This window comes from Poeciliopsis prolifica, unplaced genomic scaffold (assembly GCF_027474105.1).
Source record: "Poeciliopsis prolifica strain line A6 unplaced genomic scaffold, Auburn_PproV2 SCAFFOLD012, whole genome shotgun sequence".
Lineage (NCBI taxonomy): Eukaryota > Metazoa > Chordata > Actinopteri > Cyprinodontiformes > Poeciliidae > Poeciliopsis > Poeciliopsis prolifica.
Window position 1 is genome coordinate 13,633,024 of NW_026562387.1, and position 15,074 is coordinate 13,648,097.

Sequence of the window (15,074 nt, forward strand, 5' to 3'; positions counted from 1 at the left end):
CCACTAACTTAGTTAATAAAAATGGTTTCTGTGACTCTTTCTGATGCCCACAAATCTCACTAAACATCCAGGTCTAGATCTAACTCTCTGTCAGAGACAGTAATGTTTGCCCAGAGGATCCAGGATCTGGGAGCATGCTAGAGAGAGTTAGAAAAATACTGGCCAACTGATGAACATGAGTTTACAATAGACATGTTTTATGCTGGAAATTAAATAAGTTGTTTCCTTGTCTCCCAGTGACATGTCTCTCTTGTCCTGCACATGTGGTGGCCTCTAAAGTAGAGCTTAGCCCCAGTCTGAGACAAAGGAAGTAGGTGCTGGGTCTCTGCAGGAGGTTGAGGCTCTCCATCAGTCTGTTGGAGATTTGACCTGAGGAAGGTCCTGCAGTCTGTTACAAGCAGGTATGTGCAAGAGACATGCATGTGAACAACTGAGCCTCGCAACTGCGTATTAATGCCGGTATTACGTTGATCTCTGGGTACGCTCCACACATAATGCAAATACATTAAGAGGATCTGTGGTGCTGAGTCGCTCCACAAAAATAGAATACAGGAGGCAGACTCTTCCACTCTTCCATCCAAGAGGACCTGGAGCTTTCACTCTAAGTCTGATTTATTCATCAAGGTAAAAATCTGGTCTACTCTGTTTCTGGTTCTGTTTTGCATAGCATTTAAATGAAAAAAATAAGTAAATTACCAAAAGCAGCAGCTAATAATATACAGGTGCTCCAAAGGAAATGGAATTGTTTGATTTAATGACTTCACACACATTATAAAAACCTATATTTTTGCAATGTTCTCTTCCTGCATCACTAGCAATGCTTAATAGTTATATGTTGTAAATTTCCAGAATACTTATGAAGTAATATAATTAGTCACACAAGTTGCATGTATTCCTACTATGTTGCAAATTTTTCATGTTTTGAAGGAAAGGTTTGAGAAATGGCGCCACCTTGTGGCCTCCCTTTCAGTATTCCTGCAATTTTGAAACAGAAAAATTCCACGTTTTTATCAGTTAAATGTCTCCCAAGGTTTATGTACATGTTCCCAGATTTATGTACAATGTACATAAAAAAGCTTTGCTTTATCCAACAAAAAAATAAGTGAAATTTTGCATTTTTTGGATGTTTCAAAACAGGATGAGGAGGCTTCTAGTTCAAATCCTGTGCATCACTAACATTTTCCTGTGTTCTGCTAATTCTCCTTCACTGAGTGAAGACATCCTGACAAGTAAGGTCTCTCACTTCAGCACATAACCTGACTGTAAAAAGGGAAAGAAAATCAAGAAAAACTTGATTGCTTCTCTGATTTGTGTAGATCTGTCTGCAGCTGGTGAGAAGTATGTGACTGAAGAGATAAAGGAGTCTCTACTCAGAGTGAAACAAGTGAAAGAAAAAATGGAGAAAGAACAAGAGAAGCACAGGCACCTGATGGAGGAAGTGAGGCACAGTGGAGACAAGAAAAGGGTGTGCTATTTTTTAAAATTATTTTTGTAATTTAATAACAATTATGCATGTTATTAGTGGATTGAAGTATTAGCTTCTGATGATAGGTTGGAAATTAAAGAATCAATTCTTTGTAATGATCATTGAATGCATCATAAAGTGAGAAATTATTCCTATAGGAAGAAGACTTAAAGTAGTCTATTTAATCTATTTTCTATTTCAGCAATGTGTCTAAAAAGAAAACAAGAACAAGCACAAAATGTATTAGTAGCCATTTAAAGGAAATCCGTATTTTGGCATGTTGTCTTTTCACCCAGAATGTTCCAATAGAAAGTTGGACTTCACCAGGTGCAGGTCATTTTCCTTACTTACCATTCAGTACTTTTGCAGTTTTAGTTATTTCACAAAATTAGTTATCGGTCACAGAGAGTAAACGTTGAAGAGACAAGTCAGCCTGCTGCCTTCAGCAGCTAACAGGAAGGCTAAATGTATTACAGCAGGTCAGTTTCAACTTCCTGTATTGGAACATGGAAGATGTCAGATTTAAAGTTTCAAAAATGTTAAATATATATATGTATGCATGTATAGAATTCTGAGATACAAATCTCACAATTATATACATATAATTCTGAGATTTAAGTTAGAATTGTGAGATTAAAGTTGGAATCCTCTAATTTTTTAGTGTTCTTTATCCTCCTTCATTTCTGATGCATACACTCCTAACAAAACTTATGATTTGTATCTTGAAAGCTTTGCCAGAGAAAGAGCATTACAGTTTTACGCTTGTCTTTTTGCTTCTTATCAAAGAAAATTATTATTTTCTGCCTCCTAAACAGCAGAGCCACAGAGAAACCACAAAGCAGTCAGAGAATCATGAATGTGGGAGCACAGCATGTGTAGGATAAATGAACCGTCTACAGATTTATATGTTTGCTGTTCTTTTTAGAAGAACAGGCTTGGCTGCATGCCAAACTCCTGGCTTATTAAGTGGTGTCTGTTGGGGGTTGTTTTAGGGGGCCATGCAGCTGGCCAGGGAAACGGAGCAGAAACTCGAGGAGGCCGAGCGGCAGTGTCGAGATTTAACTAAGTCTTTCTTTGGGGAATGTCGGCCTTGTCTGGAGGATTCTTGTAAGGCCTTCTTTACCTCTACATGTCGCCGTGGCTACGCTTCCTTTGTTTTTGAGGTTTGACTTCACTTTTAAAAAGTCTGGCTGAAAGTGACGATGAGGCGTAACAGGTGCTGACCTGAAAAATCTCTCTTTATTTACAGGTTGAGGAATTTTTTAGGAAAATGGCCTCCCAGGTTGATGCCACAGAGCTGAATTCAGATAAACTTCAGTCTGGTTCAGCTGAGAGCCAGATTAAAAAGGATGAAACAGACATGGAGCTTCTTCAGGCTGATGCTGCGTTCACTCAGCTGCTGTCGAACATCAGTGACTTATATAACCAGAGCATCAGTCTGATGAAGAATTTGCAGCATGTGCTTGGACCCTCCCTTCTCGAAGCCTTAACCTCAGAGCTCCAGTCGGGGTCTATCTCTGCATTGCCAAATGAATCTGACAGTCTTTTAAAAAGTTGGGGTTTGGATCGCATCTTTTACTCAGCATTTGCGTTTGGGAAAGATGTGCTGGAGGAATTGAGCTCCACGGTGGAGGATGTTTTCGAAGAGATTCAAGAAGCAGACAAATATTTTCACCACTCAAACAGAGGTATCTGACACATCCTGATGCACTATATCTGTATCTATTTTATGTGAGCAGAAATGACAAATTCCTTACTAATGTCCAAAGATGCAGAATCGCTTTCTTCATTTGGACAGCATCCAAATGGGTATCTGTGCCGAACGCTCCGCAGACAGGCATCACAATGTTGGCAACTCCAAAACCTGTGTGAGACCTGTGGAAAGAATCTCATAAAAGGTAAATAAAGTGCTGTTTCCCAGCCCTGTGTTGGCTTAATAAGTTAATTTAACTAAACTAACTAAAATTCTACTGCTTTCTTTTACTATAGAGGATGTAACAATAACCATGATGAAAAGAGTTATGATAACTTTTTGATGTAGCTGCCCCTTGACCTTTTATCACACATTTTTCATGTTACAATAAATGTACTATGTTTTATATTCAAATTTGAAGTGGTGGGTTAACAGAAAGCAGAGCATGAAGTGAAAAGAAATGACAAGTGGTTTTCAAGATGTTTAAAAAAAAATCTTAAAAGAAAATGAAACAAAAATTGTCTCCTTGAGCCTTGTGCTTCCTGTGAGTTGGTTCTATGTCAGGTTTTTATGTCATGAAGCTTATATATAAATGGTAAAATTTACGCAAAAGGAAAAATAACAAATATGAATATTGAAGGAAAGTGGAGGTTTTATGATGCTGCTGGGTTTGAGCTGAAAAAAAAACTTAAATAAGTTCGCTATAAACTTCATACAATTTTTATTATATTGGTTGAATTGTGTTTTTATCTATACAATTATAGTTTTTGCACATCTGTGGGTGTTGTTAAGTTTGAATCATAACAGCACAACCTCAGTCCTATTCATTAGAAAAAATACACAAAAGTTCACAATGGTATAAATAAGATGGACTTAAAGATCCCAGAGATGTTTTGAACATTATGACCCATAGGATTTAATAATAAAGTTTGTTTTTTACCTCAATTTTATCCTTCTATTAACATTTCTGCTCACAGAGTGTCCCCGATTGCAGCAGCTGCACTCTGAGATGGAAGAGATGCACACCCTGCTGAACGCCTCTCGTCTTCAGTATGACGACAGGCTGCAGCTCGTCCACAGACACACAGCGGACACACAGAGGTGGCTTGGGGACACCAGGGACAAGTATGGCTGGATCAGCTGGGCAGCCAATGACTCAGGGGCTCAGAGCAGCAGCTTCAGGGTGATCGCAGTACGTCTGCAGAATACTTAGAAAAAGTATCGCTTTTCATTCTCTCTTTTTGGATTGCAACATCAATTCTGGAGAGATTTGCCGTTTATCAAGGCAAATCTCTCCAGCTAATTCAGTATCTGATGTTTTTGCAAACATATTAATAATACACAAACATATTAATTATGCACAGTCTCTTTATTAACAGAAACCTAAATAAGCTGTTCTTATTTAAATAGTGAGATGATGCAGTTGTACTCTGATTATTTTCAGGTGAATCTGCAGCAGCAACTAAGGACTAAGAGCCATGGAGCTGACATCAGTGTGGTTGTGTCCATATTGGATTCAGCTCCTCTAACTGTATCAGCCCCAGCTGATCTAATGGTAGAGGATCCTGCTTTCATGGAATATATTGCTGACCATGCTCTGACACTCTATAAGCAGCAAATAAGTGGTAAATGTTCTTTAATTAATGTTCTTAATTCCCATGATGCACCATGTGTCACCTTAGAAACCCCTTAAATCAAAATGAAAGCACTGCGATTAAAACCTCTTAGAACTTTAGATTGTTTGATGCTACGATTGATTTTTCAGTATCTCAGTCACATTGAACAGAAATCAGAAATGTTTGTTTATTTATTTTTACTTACAGGAATGAACTGACCACCTCCGCTTCTGAACAAAATTCCTCTGAAATGGAAAAATATCTGCAGTCAAGTCCACTCATCTTGTATAATTTGAAGTTTATGTCACTAAAACAAATTGGGAAAGCTTTTCAGCTTCTTGCCTTTCCATTGATAGATTTTGAATTGCTTTACAGTATACTGTCTGATGCACTGATGGCTATTTTTCCTTCTTTATCATCAGCATGATCCTCAACAATGACATACGGAAAATAAAGAAACTGAAGAATCACATCTTGAGTCACTAACCTTTATGCAAGTTAAAAAATAAAATGGAAATAAAATCTATCCGTTTTGGGGTTGTATGGAGCACAGTGAGGGATTAGTAGCATTCCAGAACTGAACTTGGGCACCACCTATTTTCGCAATAGCACAATCACCATCATACAACTTCCATTTTTGATGTGTTTTTATAGTGCCACACTAACGCAGCATTGATAACTTGTTGATTATTAAATAATGTGTTGTGTGAAATGCTATTCTGTAATACCATGTTCATAAATTATTGGGCAAAAAATACTAAAACATAGCAAAAGTTTGTTTTCTCTAGTGACAATTTTTATTTATTTATTTGCATAAATAAATGCAAATAAATATTTGCTTTTGTTTATACAAATGCAAATAAATAAACACTTATTTATTTATTTGCATTTGTTTGCAAATAAATGCAAATAAGGCGAGCTCTCTTAGGTCAATCAGAGCGATGTGGGGGGAAAAGGACCTCGGGGCAGGGAACCCCACTTCCACCTTCTGGCTCCTCCCCTTCTTGTCGGGCCAATAGGAAGCCCTGTATTGCCCGGCAAATTTCGCCCGGGAAATACAGACAAACACCCGGGTTCTTGACTGTTGGTGACTGAGGAGGCTCGGACTTTGCTCCACTACCGAAGCAAACCTCAACTTTAATCTGTAAACATGCCTGCAACCTCTGAAATACACACCGAGGAGCTGCGCAGAGACGCCGCCTCTTGGACGGACGAGAAGCCAGCAACGGAGAAGGACGAGAAGAAGTTCGGCTTTCTGTGCGATGAACGCGGATATTTGAGTCTAGCAGAGTACATCATGGAGCACGGCTGCAGGAAGGGAGACCGAACCGGGACAGGAGTCCTGTCTTTGTTCGGAGCTCAAGTCCGATACAACCTACGAGGTACAGACCAGCTTCAGCCTATGTGCGTCCAAACATAGTCGTGCTATGAATGAGTGAATGAATGAAAATGCTGCACAGGTACAGAGATGCAGTACAGGGATTAGGACATTGAACTTTGGTGATTTTTGTTCAGTTTTCCGAAAAGGTGATAAAATTAGAGTTTATGGGAAGATAACCAAGGCGAGGCTATTACAGACTTGGAATGACAAAGCTGTGCTCTACATACCCAACTGTGGCTTTTACTGTTTTTTGGTACACCTGGCCTAGTCAAAGTCCAGACTTGGACTAGGGCTAGGCTAGGCTCGCTGGGCCTGGCGAGTGGGGATTTGAAGAAAAAAAATCCCCACACAATATTTTGTTAATGATGTAATAAAGTCAGAAAAGGTTAAAGGTGTGTGAGGATTTTATTTTATTCAAAACACTAGAGTTCCCTTAGGTCAATCAGCGGTATGAGCTGCAAAAGATCTTAGGATTGTGATGTCAAAGGCATTTTTGAGCATTTGCATTATTAGCAGTTAATCTGTTTTGTTTTTGTTTTCTTTGCAGACCAGTTCCCCTTGTTGACAACGAAGAGAGTTTTCTGGAAAGGTATCCTGGAGGAGTTGCTGTGGTTTATCAAGGTGAAGATGATGTGAAATCCCCACTTGATTCTTCATTTTCTATGTTTCACCAGAGCTAACGAGGCTGTTGCATTTGTTTTATATGCTGCAGGGATCAACAAATGCCAAGGAGCTGTCAGAAAAAGGAGTGAAGATCTGGGACGCCAACGGGTCCCGTGACTTCCTGGACAACTTGGGCTTCACAGAAAGGGAGGAGGGGGACCTGGGGCCTGTGTATGGTTTCCAATGGAGGCACTTCGGTGCAGAGTACAAGGACATGCACACAGGTACTGCACTGTTGTAAAAAGCAAAGCTATTAGAATGTCTTCAATGCGATGTTTAATGTTTGACTCATAAAGTCCACAAAAGCACATCATATGATGATCTTTTTTTAAGTAAAATACATTTTCTCACTTTGATTGTTTAACTTTAATGACATATTTAATCTAATTTGTTATCGAAGCACTTTAACAGTCAACAGTCTACGAAAAACAGAACCTGCTGCTGTTATGGTACACTGCAGAGAGCTGAACTGGCCCATCCTTCAGTTTTTGTTCTATTAGATATCTATTATAAGCCAATCAATACACACTTGTTTTTTTTTTAATGAAACATAAAGGTAAAATAACTAAGTCCATGAACTGTATGAAAATATCCCTTTTTCAAAATACCTACCATTACTGTATGCCTTGAATTAACCTTAAACCTACAGTAAACCTCTTAAGAACTACAGTATGTCTGCTGTTATTTTTAAATTACAGCTTTTAGTCTGAATGTGTTGATTCCTCCGCTCTTTCAACAGATTACACAGGACAAGGTGTCGACCAGCTGCAAAACATCATTGACACCATCAAGAAAAACCCGGAAGATCGACGGATCATCATGTGCGCCTGGAACCCCAAAGGTAAGTCAAGGTTACAGTTCTTGTTTTTTGTTTTGTTTTTTCTGCTGTTTGTTTTCTGATATGAACATCCTCGGTGTCTGCAGACCTCCCCTTAATGGCACTGCCTCCCTGCCACGCCCTCTGTCAGTTCTACGTCTGTGACGGGGAGCTGTCCTGTCAGCTGTACCAGCGCTCCGCCGACATGGGCCTGGGGGTGCCTTTCAACATCGCCAGCTATGCACTTCTCACCTACATGATTGCACACATTACAGGACTCAAGGTACGAGCGCTGCACAAGCTTCATTTCTGTTCAATCTACAGACGTGTTGTCTAACGTCTCACATCTCGTTCCTTGCAGCCCGGTGACTTTGTCCACACCCTGGGAGACGCTCATGTCTACCTCAATCACGTCGAACCTCTGAAAGTGCAGGTGGGTTAGATCAGTCAGTTCAGCTAAAACATTTCTTCAGTTGCGTTTGATTTCTGATTTATGCAATCTGTTCAAATGTGCAGGTCCAGAGGGAGATTCGCCCTTTTCCAACACTAAAAATCAAGAGAAAAGTGGAAAGCATCAATGACTTCCAGGCGGAGGACTTTGAGATCTGTGGCTACAACCCACACCCCACCATAAAGATGCAGATGGCCGTGTGAGACCTGAAATTGGCCGTGTGTGCCTTTTAATTTTGAAAGACTGTAGTTCACACAAGGCTTTATTTTGCCTAATTTAGGGGAAAAATGTTTTTTTTTTGTTCCTGAAGTTTTCTACTGTATGTTTGTACTTGTCTATTTTTTTCTTTCCTGTATTTTAACTGATAAATTATCTAATTCTGTAAAACATTTGTGATCAACCTGATAAGAAACAAACAAATCAAAAGAACCCTCCAAATTGTGCGTTTTACAAAGATTTGGTGATTTGAGAGAAATTATTTAGAGTGAATATTTAACAGTGAAATGTTGATAATAAAGTCCTTATTTGTTGATTTGTAGTTTCCAAACGTCTCCTTCCGGGTACTCGTGTCTCTTCACTGATGATTCCAGCATCTCACAGGAATAGCCTGGATCCTAAAACCAACAAGAACCACACAGATTCAGTGACTTGTAAAAGTATTCACACCTCTAAACCTTTCCACACATTTTGTCAATTTACAACTACCAGCCTAAATCTATTTTAAGTGATAGACGAGACCAGAAAATAATAATGAAAGATTCGTGTCTTGGTACTCAGCCACCCTGAATCAATGTTTTGTAGAACCACCTTTTGCTGTGTTTGCACCTGCTGTGCCACTGCCTGACAGAAATTTTTAACCAATCTTAGCAAAATTGCTCCACTTCAGTCAGCCTGGACAGATTAATTAGATTTAGGCCAGGACTTTGACTGGGACATCTTTACACAAGTATATGCTATGAGGTAAATTGAGAATGGATTTGGTTGCATTTTATTTACACTAAAGGGGTCTGACTGCTATTATATGTCAGTTTTTTACTTTTAAAATATTTTGTAAACCTTGCCACATTTTTCTTTCCCATTTTCAAATTTGCAGATCATAGTCTTGGTCCATCACATAAACAAAATAAACTATGCTAAAGGTAGCACTTCAGTATATTTTCATTTTTCAGTCAAACATGAAACAATGAGTTTTGTTGTGATTTCTTTACCTTCGGGGTCAGATAGTGGGCGTTTTGTACCACCGCAGGACTGGTGAAGTGTTCATGGAGATGGTCAACATATTCACACATTCTGCAAAGGCACCAAAGGTTTTTGAGACGGTGCCGGTATTCATGGCAGCCAGTAATTAAAACACCTCTCACCGGCCGCTGAGATCCGCCGACACGCAGATGTAATCAAACAGGATGAGGTGCTGAACCAGTTCACACAGACCGACCCCTCCAGCATGAGGGCACACAGGCACTGATAAAAAACAAACAGTTGCACAATGCTATTTAAAAACATGATAGATCCACTGATATGAAGAAACTGGAGCAGACAAACACAGTTGTACAATTAATAGTCTTAACTTTGTTATTCAGTAACATTGCAAGATTATTCAGCACTAAATAGCTACCATATGGATGGAATGATCATGTTTACACAGTGTAATTATCAGTTTGTACAAAACAAGAATGATTCATCTCGTTGACTGTAATACGCTTCTGCAGAATGTAGCCTTTTGAAAAAGGTATTTAAAGCATATTTAATACTTGTCGATTTGCAAAAATTACTGTTCATCCTTTAATCTGGCAAATGTGCCTCATCATTTTCTAATTTATTGGAAATTACCTGCTTCAATGCTCCTCAGTTGTGACTTTGTGCCCTCATTGTTTTTCTCTCCCATTTAAAGTTGTCCTTGTTGAAATTAACTTTGTGCACTCTACTTTTTTTTCCATTGAAAGTAACTCTGGTTTGGGGATTCTGTATTTAGCTAGACGAACTCTTTCACAGAGTAACTGCTGCCGCTCTTGCTTCCTACAGAAAGAACTCTTTTATTACTGCCTCCATCTTTTCCTCTGTCTGCTTCCTGTTCTCTTAAGCACCAGTCTGTCACTGCAGATGGGTACTGCTGGAGATGTCCATCTCTCATCTGATGCCTCAAATCAACAAACTGCTACTTGAGCTTTGCTAATTGCACTGAATGATCCATGACTGAAGACAGCTGTCCTGCTTTTTACCTTTGAACTTGTGGGCCATCAGCAGCACAGCCAGGTTTTCATTGACGCTGCCCAACCGGCAGCTGTCTATTTGAACAAACTGCAGCGCTGAAGCTTGCAGGAACTGCTTGAACATCACTCTGTTGTGACACTGCAGAATAAAAAAACCCAAATTGTTATACTGAGGAACAAATCTAGTTGCTTCACCTAATTTTAAGTGCATAGGAAACGCTTGAACTCCAACCTGCTCGCCTGAAGCCACTCCAATCCCAAGTGGAGCCAAAGCCTGACAAAAGAATTGTAGAGATTATTCACTTCTGATCAAAGAGGCATTAATAAAAAAGACATGTTAAAGTTCTGACCAAGGATACTAGGTTTTCATAATGTTATTTGTAAATTCTTGTATTTGAAAAATATATGAATTTATATCACATTTGTTCATATTTATTCATTTTTTAAATTATATTCAGTGATTTTTCTAAATGACAAAACATGCAGTCTTTAAATTAGCTTAAAAAAAGCCCAAATTGAAACCGTTCTAGAAGTGCATGGCCTATGCTAATATTGCATTTCAAAGCATTCCAGACATAACTAATCCACAAGCAAGTTAAAAACTCTTGAAAAAATAAAAACAAAAAGTTTTGAAATAAACTTAGAGACACAGCTACAATGAAAAACAATCCTATCTGGTTTAATGTGCTGTTAAATATATATTTATGAACATTTCTCTCACCTTAGAAATAGCAGCATGACCCAGGATGTCATCCGGAGAAGTGGGCTCCTCGATCCACAGAGGTCTGACCTCTGCCAGTCTGGCCACCCAGCTGATGGCCTCGGCTACGTCCCACCTCTGGTTGGCGTCAATCATCTAACACAAACATATTTCGAAATTAAACAATAAAACTTCACTGCATCCTTAATAGTGAAATGAATAAATAAATAGCCTTACCAATGTGTTACTAGGCCCAATCATCTGCCTGATGAGACGACACCTGCGGATATCGTCCTCTAGGTCAGCGCCAACTTTCACCTTAAACCGGGTCCAACCGTGTTGAAGAGCCTCTGTGCAAAGCTGGAGAAACAACATCATCACAACATAAAAACGAGACCCTCCAATGTGTGGAGACGCAGCAGGTTGTTGTGCGGTCCACCTGTTTGAGCTGTTGGTCTGAGTATCCCAGCCAGGCGCAGGAGGTGGTGTAGGCAGGATAACCCTGGCTCATCATAAGGTCCTCTAGCAGGTGAGAAAAGTCATTGCAGTTAAAGAGTTTTGCTCACAACAAATCTTCGTGAAGATATTTACATTAACTAAAAGTGATTAAGTTGGAGCCAAAAGAGGTTTTTCAAGTGAAATCCAATTTAGGGGCGAAATTAATGGCTCTTCTGTCTGCTCACCTCTCTGCTGCTTTCCCTCCTTTGCATTTACAAGTATGTCTGAAAAAGCAAAAGGGAGCAAATAAAGCCGACTAGTCTCAATAAGAAAAGCAGTGAAGAGTTTACTGCCTCTCGTTAACAGATATAATGACTTAGACATTTTAAAGACACATTTACACACTATTTTTTTTTAGGTTGGACTAATTTTACAGCATAAAACAACTTAAAATGCACAAGTTAGAATTTGAAATTATGAACAAGGGACTTTGAGTGAAATTTTTTGAAAAATCAAGGGAATTCATGTTAGCTGATTTGTCCCTCTTTACTCTAATTGTGACGCATGTTTAGGACCATAGTGCTATAGGACCATGCAGCTATGTTGACATCATCAACCATCTGACCCAAATAATCACCCTCAGAAGGAAAGAAATCCAGCAACCACCCAGGTGCAGGCTTTGCTGTTTTTCTCCCAGACATCTAAGTGGATTGCAACAAGTGAGTAAAATAATGAAAATCAAGGACAGTTTATTCAATTTCACCCCAAATCCACCGCGAACTGGTTGGAAATTGGACACAGCTAAGTGCTTCAACAAGACATTGTGGCAAACAAACATCAAAAGCGGATTTTTGAGTCAATAAAGCAGGTTAACATTATTATTCAGGAAAGTTCAAACCCCAACTACATTGAAGATATGTGGGTTAGGTTTTAAGGCAAGGTCTGAACAAGAAACCAATCAATGAATATAAATTTAGTAAGAAGTGTGGTCAAAAATCCAACAGGATTACACTGGATGCTTCTTGGTGGTAAAGAGGTTGTTTTGTCTCTCTGGATCTTTGTATGGGATATTTATCCAGATATCAAGGGACATAAGTTTGTATACTTTAACTTTTATGTGCAATTTTCAACCTGTTTGAATAAGAGAAAGTCTACAGCAAATTCAACCTTGTGAATCCAAATATTGTATTTTGTCTTTAAAATCCCCAAATCAGTGCAGATTCCTGTATATGACTGGATGAAAAGCTCTGACCAAAAGGCCAAGTAGTCCTCTATCGTGTCTTACCAAGAGCTTCCTCCTCTGTCAGCACATCGGTGATGTATCTGAAGTCAATGCAGGAGATTATCTGTTTCGGATCCTGGATCGACACACGACACAATATTTGTTCCCGGTGATCACATCCTGCATGCCATTCAAATTTATCTCACACTCACCATGTCGACCAGCAGCTTCCACAGAGGCTACAGGAAAATAGCGACAGTCGGCTGTGAATCTTGAGCCTCATTGACAAACTGTGAATGTTATCACGAGAGCCTGATATGAAAGTCCCACCTTGCCCTCCACCCGAGCCCACAAGTCCCAAACAGCATTCAGGACAGCAGCGGTGGCCAAGTGGATCACGCCTTTCTCTGGACCCAGCTATACCAACCAAGATAAGGTATTGCAGATGCTTTAATGAAAGCAATACTTTATATTTGATCTCCAATAGGGTGTTGTTTAGATTTTACAACAGATGTGAATAAAGGACAGCCTGAGTCCCCATAAAAGCAGGAACATTTATGACTAATTTTTTACCCGTTTGAGATCTCATAGATCAGAGTTACTGTTTGATTGGAGACAATAAACTGAGAAATCAATAAACTATTTCTTGAAAAGCTGCACCAAAATCTCCTTGGTTACAGCATTAATCCTCTATGAAATCTGAAAGCGAATTTCATACAACAACCAAATTCAAAATCTAAAAGCCTTTATGTGTTTAAGCCTTTACCCATCTTATTTGGCCATCACTCGTCAGCAGCCGGTAAAACCCCCGAAAGTTGCTCACAATGTCGTGCAAAGATTTCCCAACAACCAGTCCTGCCAGAGCCCGGACGGCACACACCACTGCAGGAGTTCAAATGGAAAAACACTGCATTAGAATGCATTAATGTATGTATAAAGGCTACCACATTCTGCAAAGCACGTTTAAATATTTTATCCAAGGGAGATCTAACAAATGCACGGACTGACCACAAGGTGGCACTGTTGGTTTTGACAAGAGAACAGAAAAGCTTTATTGCAGCAATGTTGGAAACACACCCATTCAGAACCTGTTAGTAAATTAGATTTTTAAAGCCAGTACATCATGTCTTTCATCAATTAAAGCATTATTTAAACTCTTCTTAATAACCAGTGATAAATAGTATTGAATAACAATTATCAAATTTGAGGTTTTCCACATATGTATTATATATTACTTGGTGATGACCTCCAGGTATTGGAGGTTGGATGGCTTCTGAGCCATTATCCTGATCTTTGTCCTACCTGATACATTTGCTTTCTGATTCAAGCCAATATTCTACCTGGACCACAGCAAAATTTTCAGTCGGGAACAAATTGCAGCTGAAAACAGTACAGTGACTCCAAATCTGCCACTGGTACAAATATTGTGGGTTCACAAGTTTTTTGTCTCACAAGGAAAGAGAAAATTGTGGATTTCTAAATAAAAGATTCAAACAAAAACTAACTTGAGAGAAATTTTATAAAGTTTCTTAACTTATTTTGAATGAGTTGTTAAGGTTAATAAATCAATTGTTTCATCGGTGATTTTGAGAGATATTTCTTCTCTGAATACTCAAATTAAATATCTGTTTTTTTCCCCCCCTAAAAGTAAATTATTTTATTTCAATGAAAAGGTTCACTCAAAAAGAATATTTGTCAAAATAATTGCCGAAATATTTATTATACGTTTCAGAAAGGGTGCATATATTATTTCAGTTTAAATGTCACAAATAAAAAGATTTTATATAAAAGCAGATAGATCAGACTTGTGAAAATTCTTATTCGTATCTTATATGTTATATATTTTTCTTGTTTTTTCAGTAGGCCTATTACTTTTCCATACGATCTCTCAATCTTGCTGAAATCCAAAGAAGTTTAAAAATCCGAGCTTCCTGCAAGCACTTGAATGCACCACAAAGTTAAAGCTCTGGTCACGTGCAACGCCGTGACGGTCTGCAGAACCGCCTCAACTCTTACCGATCTCTGTTCCTTTTCCTAAAGTGAAGGTGAGCCCGAAACCTTTCAGTCCACTGTCCGTGTCCAGAACCACGTAAGCGGCCGAGTAATCCGGGTCCGTGTGCTGCAGCGTGGACAGAAAGCAGCGCACAAAGGCCTGGTCTGTAACTGCATCTGAACCTGATCTGCTCGATGTTTGTGCATGAACTTCTCACCATCGCATCTGAGCCGTGCTGCTCCAAAGACGTAGGAAATCTCACGTCCCTTACAGTCAAATGAGTTATTTTTTGCAACATTTTTGCACTCAAATGAACAAAGTCTATGACAAGGGTTCACTGTCCAGTCACCTGCAAGTTATAATCCCACCCACTCCCTCGCCACATCGCCATTGGTCAAAAAAACCCACAAACCACGATTTAAAGA

At 39.1% G+C, this 15,074-nt stretch overlaps 3 protein-coding genes across 4 annotated transcripts; 2 read left to right on the forward strand and 1 right to left on the reverse strand.

Moving 5' to 3' along the window:
• Positions 1–561: 561 nt before the first annotated feature.
• On the forward strand, positions 562–5,244 carry LOC129364971 (clusterin-like protein 1). 2 transcript variants are annotated; one of them, XM_055037931.1, is made up of 9 exons: positions 562–624; positions 1,138–1,229; positions 1,317–1,465; positions 2,458–2,628; positions 2,715–3,153; positions 3,235–3,363; positions 4,136–4,350; positions 4,603–4,783; positions 4,982–5,244. In XM_055037931.1, the coding sequence occupies exons 2-9, from the start codon at positions 1,139–1,141 to the stop codon at positions 4,990–4,992; spliced, it is 1,386 nt and encodes a 461-aa protein (XP_054893906.1). In that variant the 5' UTR covers positions 562–624; position 1,138; the 3' UTR covers positions 4,993–5,244. The 2 variants fall into 2 exon arrangements, with proteins under 2 accessions (XP_054893906.1, XP_054893907.1); XM_055037932.1 differs by having other exon boundaries at positions 576–624; positions 1,218–1,229.
• A 417-nt stretch (positions 5,245–5,661) lies between these two features.
• Positions 5,662–8,618, forward strand: tyms (thymidylate synthetase). The gene is made up of 7 exons (XM_055037935.1): positions 5,662–6,156; positions 6,703–6,776; positions 6,868–7,042; positions 7,558–7,659; positions 7,743–7,918; positions 7,997–8,068; positions 8,152–8,618. Exons 1-7 carry the CDS (start codon positions 5,925–5,927, stop codon positions 8,287–8,289), a joined length of 969 nt encoding a protein of 322 aa, XP_054893910.1. The 5' UTR covers positions 5,662–5,924; the 3' UTR covers positions 8,290–8,618.
• Positions 8,287–15,047, reverse strand: enosf1 (enolase superfamily member 1). Its single transcript, XM_055037934.1, has 15 exons — positions 14,867–15,047; positions 14,673–14,775; positions 13,423–13,538; positions 12,987–13,073; positions 12,869–12,895; positions 12,720–12,792; positions 11,680–11,718; positions 11,436–11,518; positions 11,234–11,356; positions 11,018–11,152; positions 10,529–10,570; positions 10,306–10,435; positions 9,448–9,547; positions 9,295–9,376; positions 8,287–8,700 (listed from the first exon to the last, which is right to left on the reverse strand). Exons 1-15 carry the CDS (start codon positions 14,945–14,947, stop codon positions 8,608–8,610), a joined length of 1,314 nt encoding a protein of 437 aa, XP_054893909.1. The 5' UTR covers positions 14,948–15,047; the 3' UTR covers positions 8,287–8,607.
• Positions 15,048–15,074: the final 27 nt, after the last annotated feature.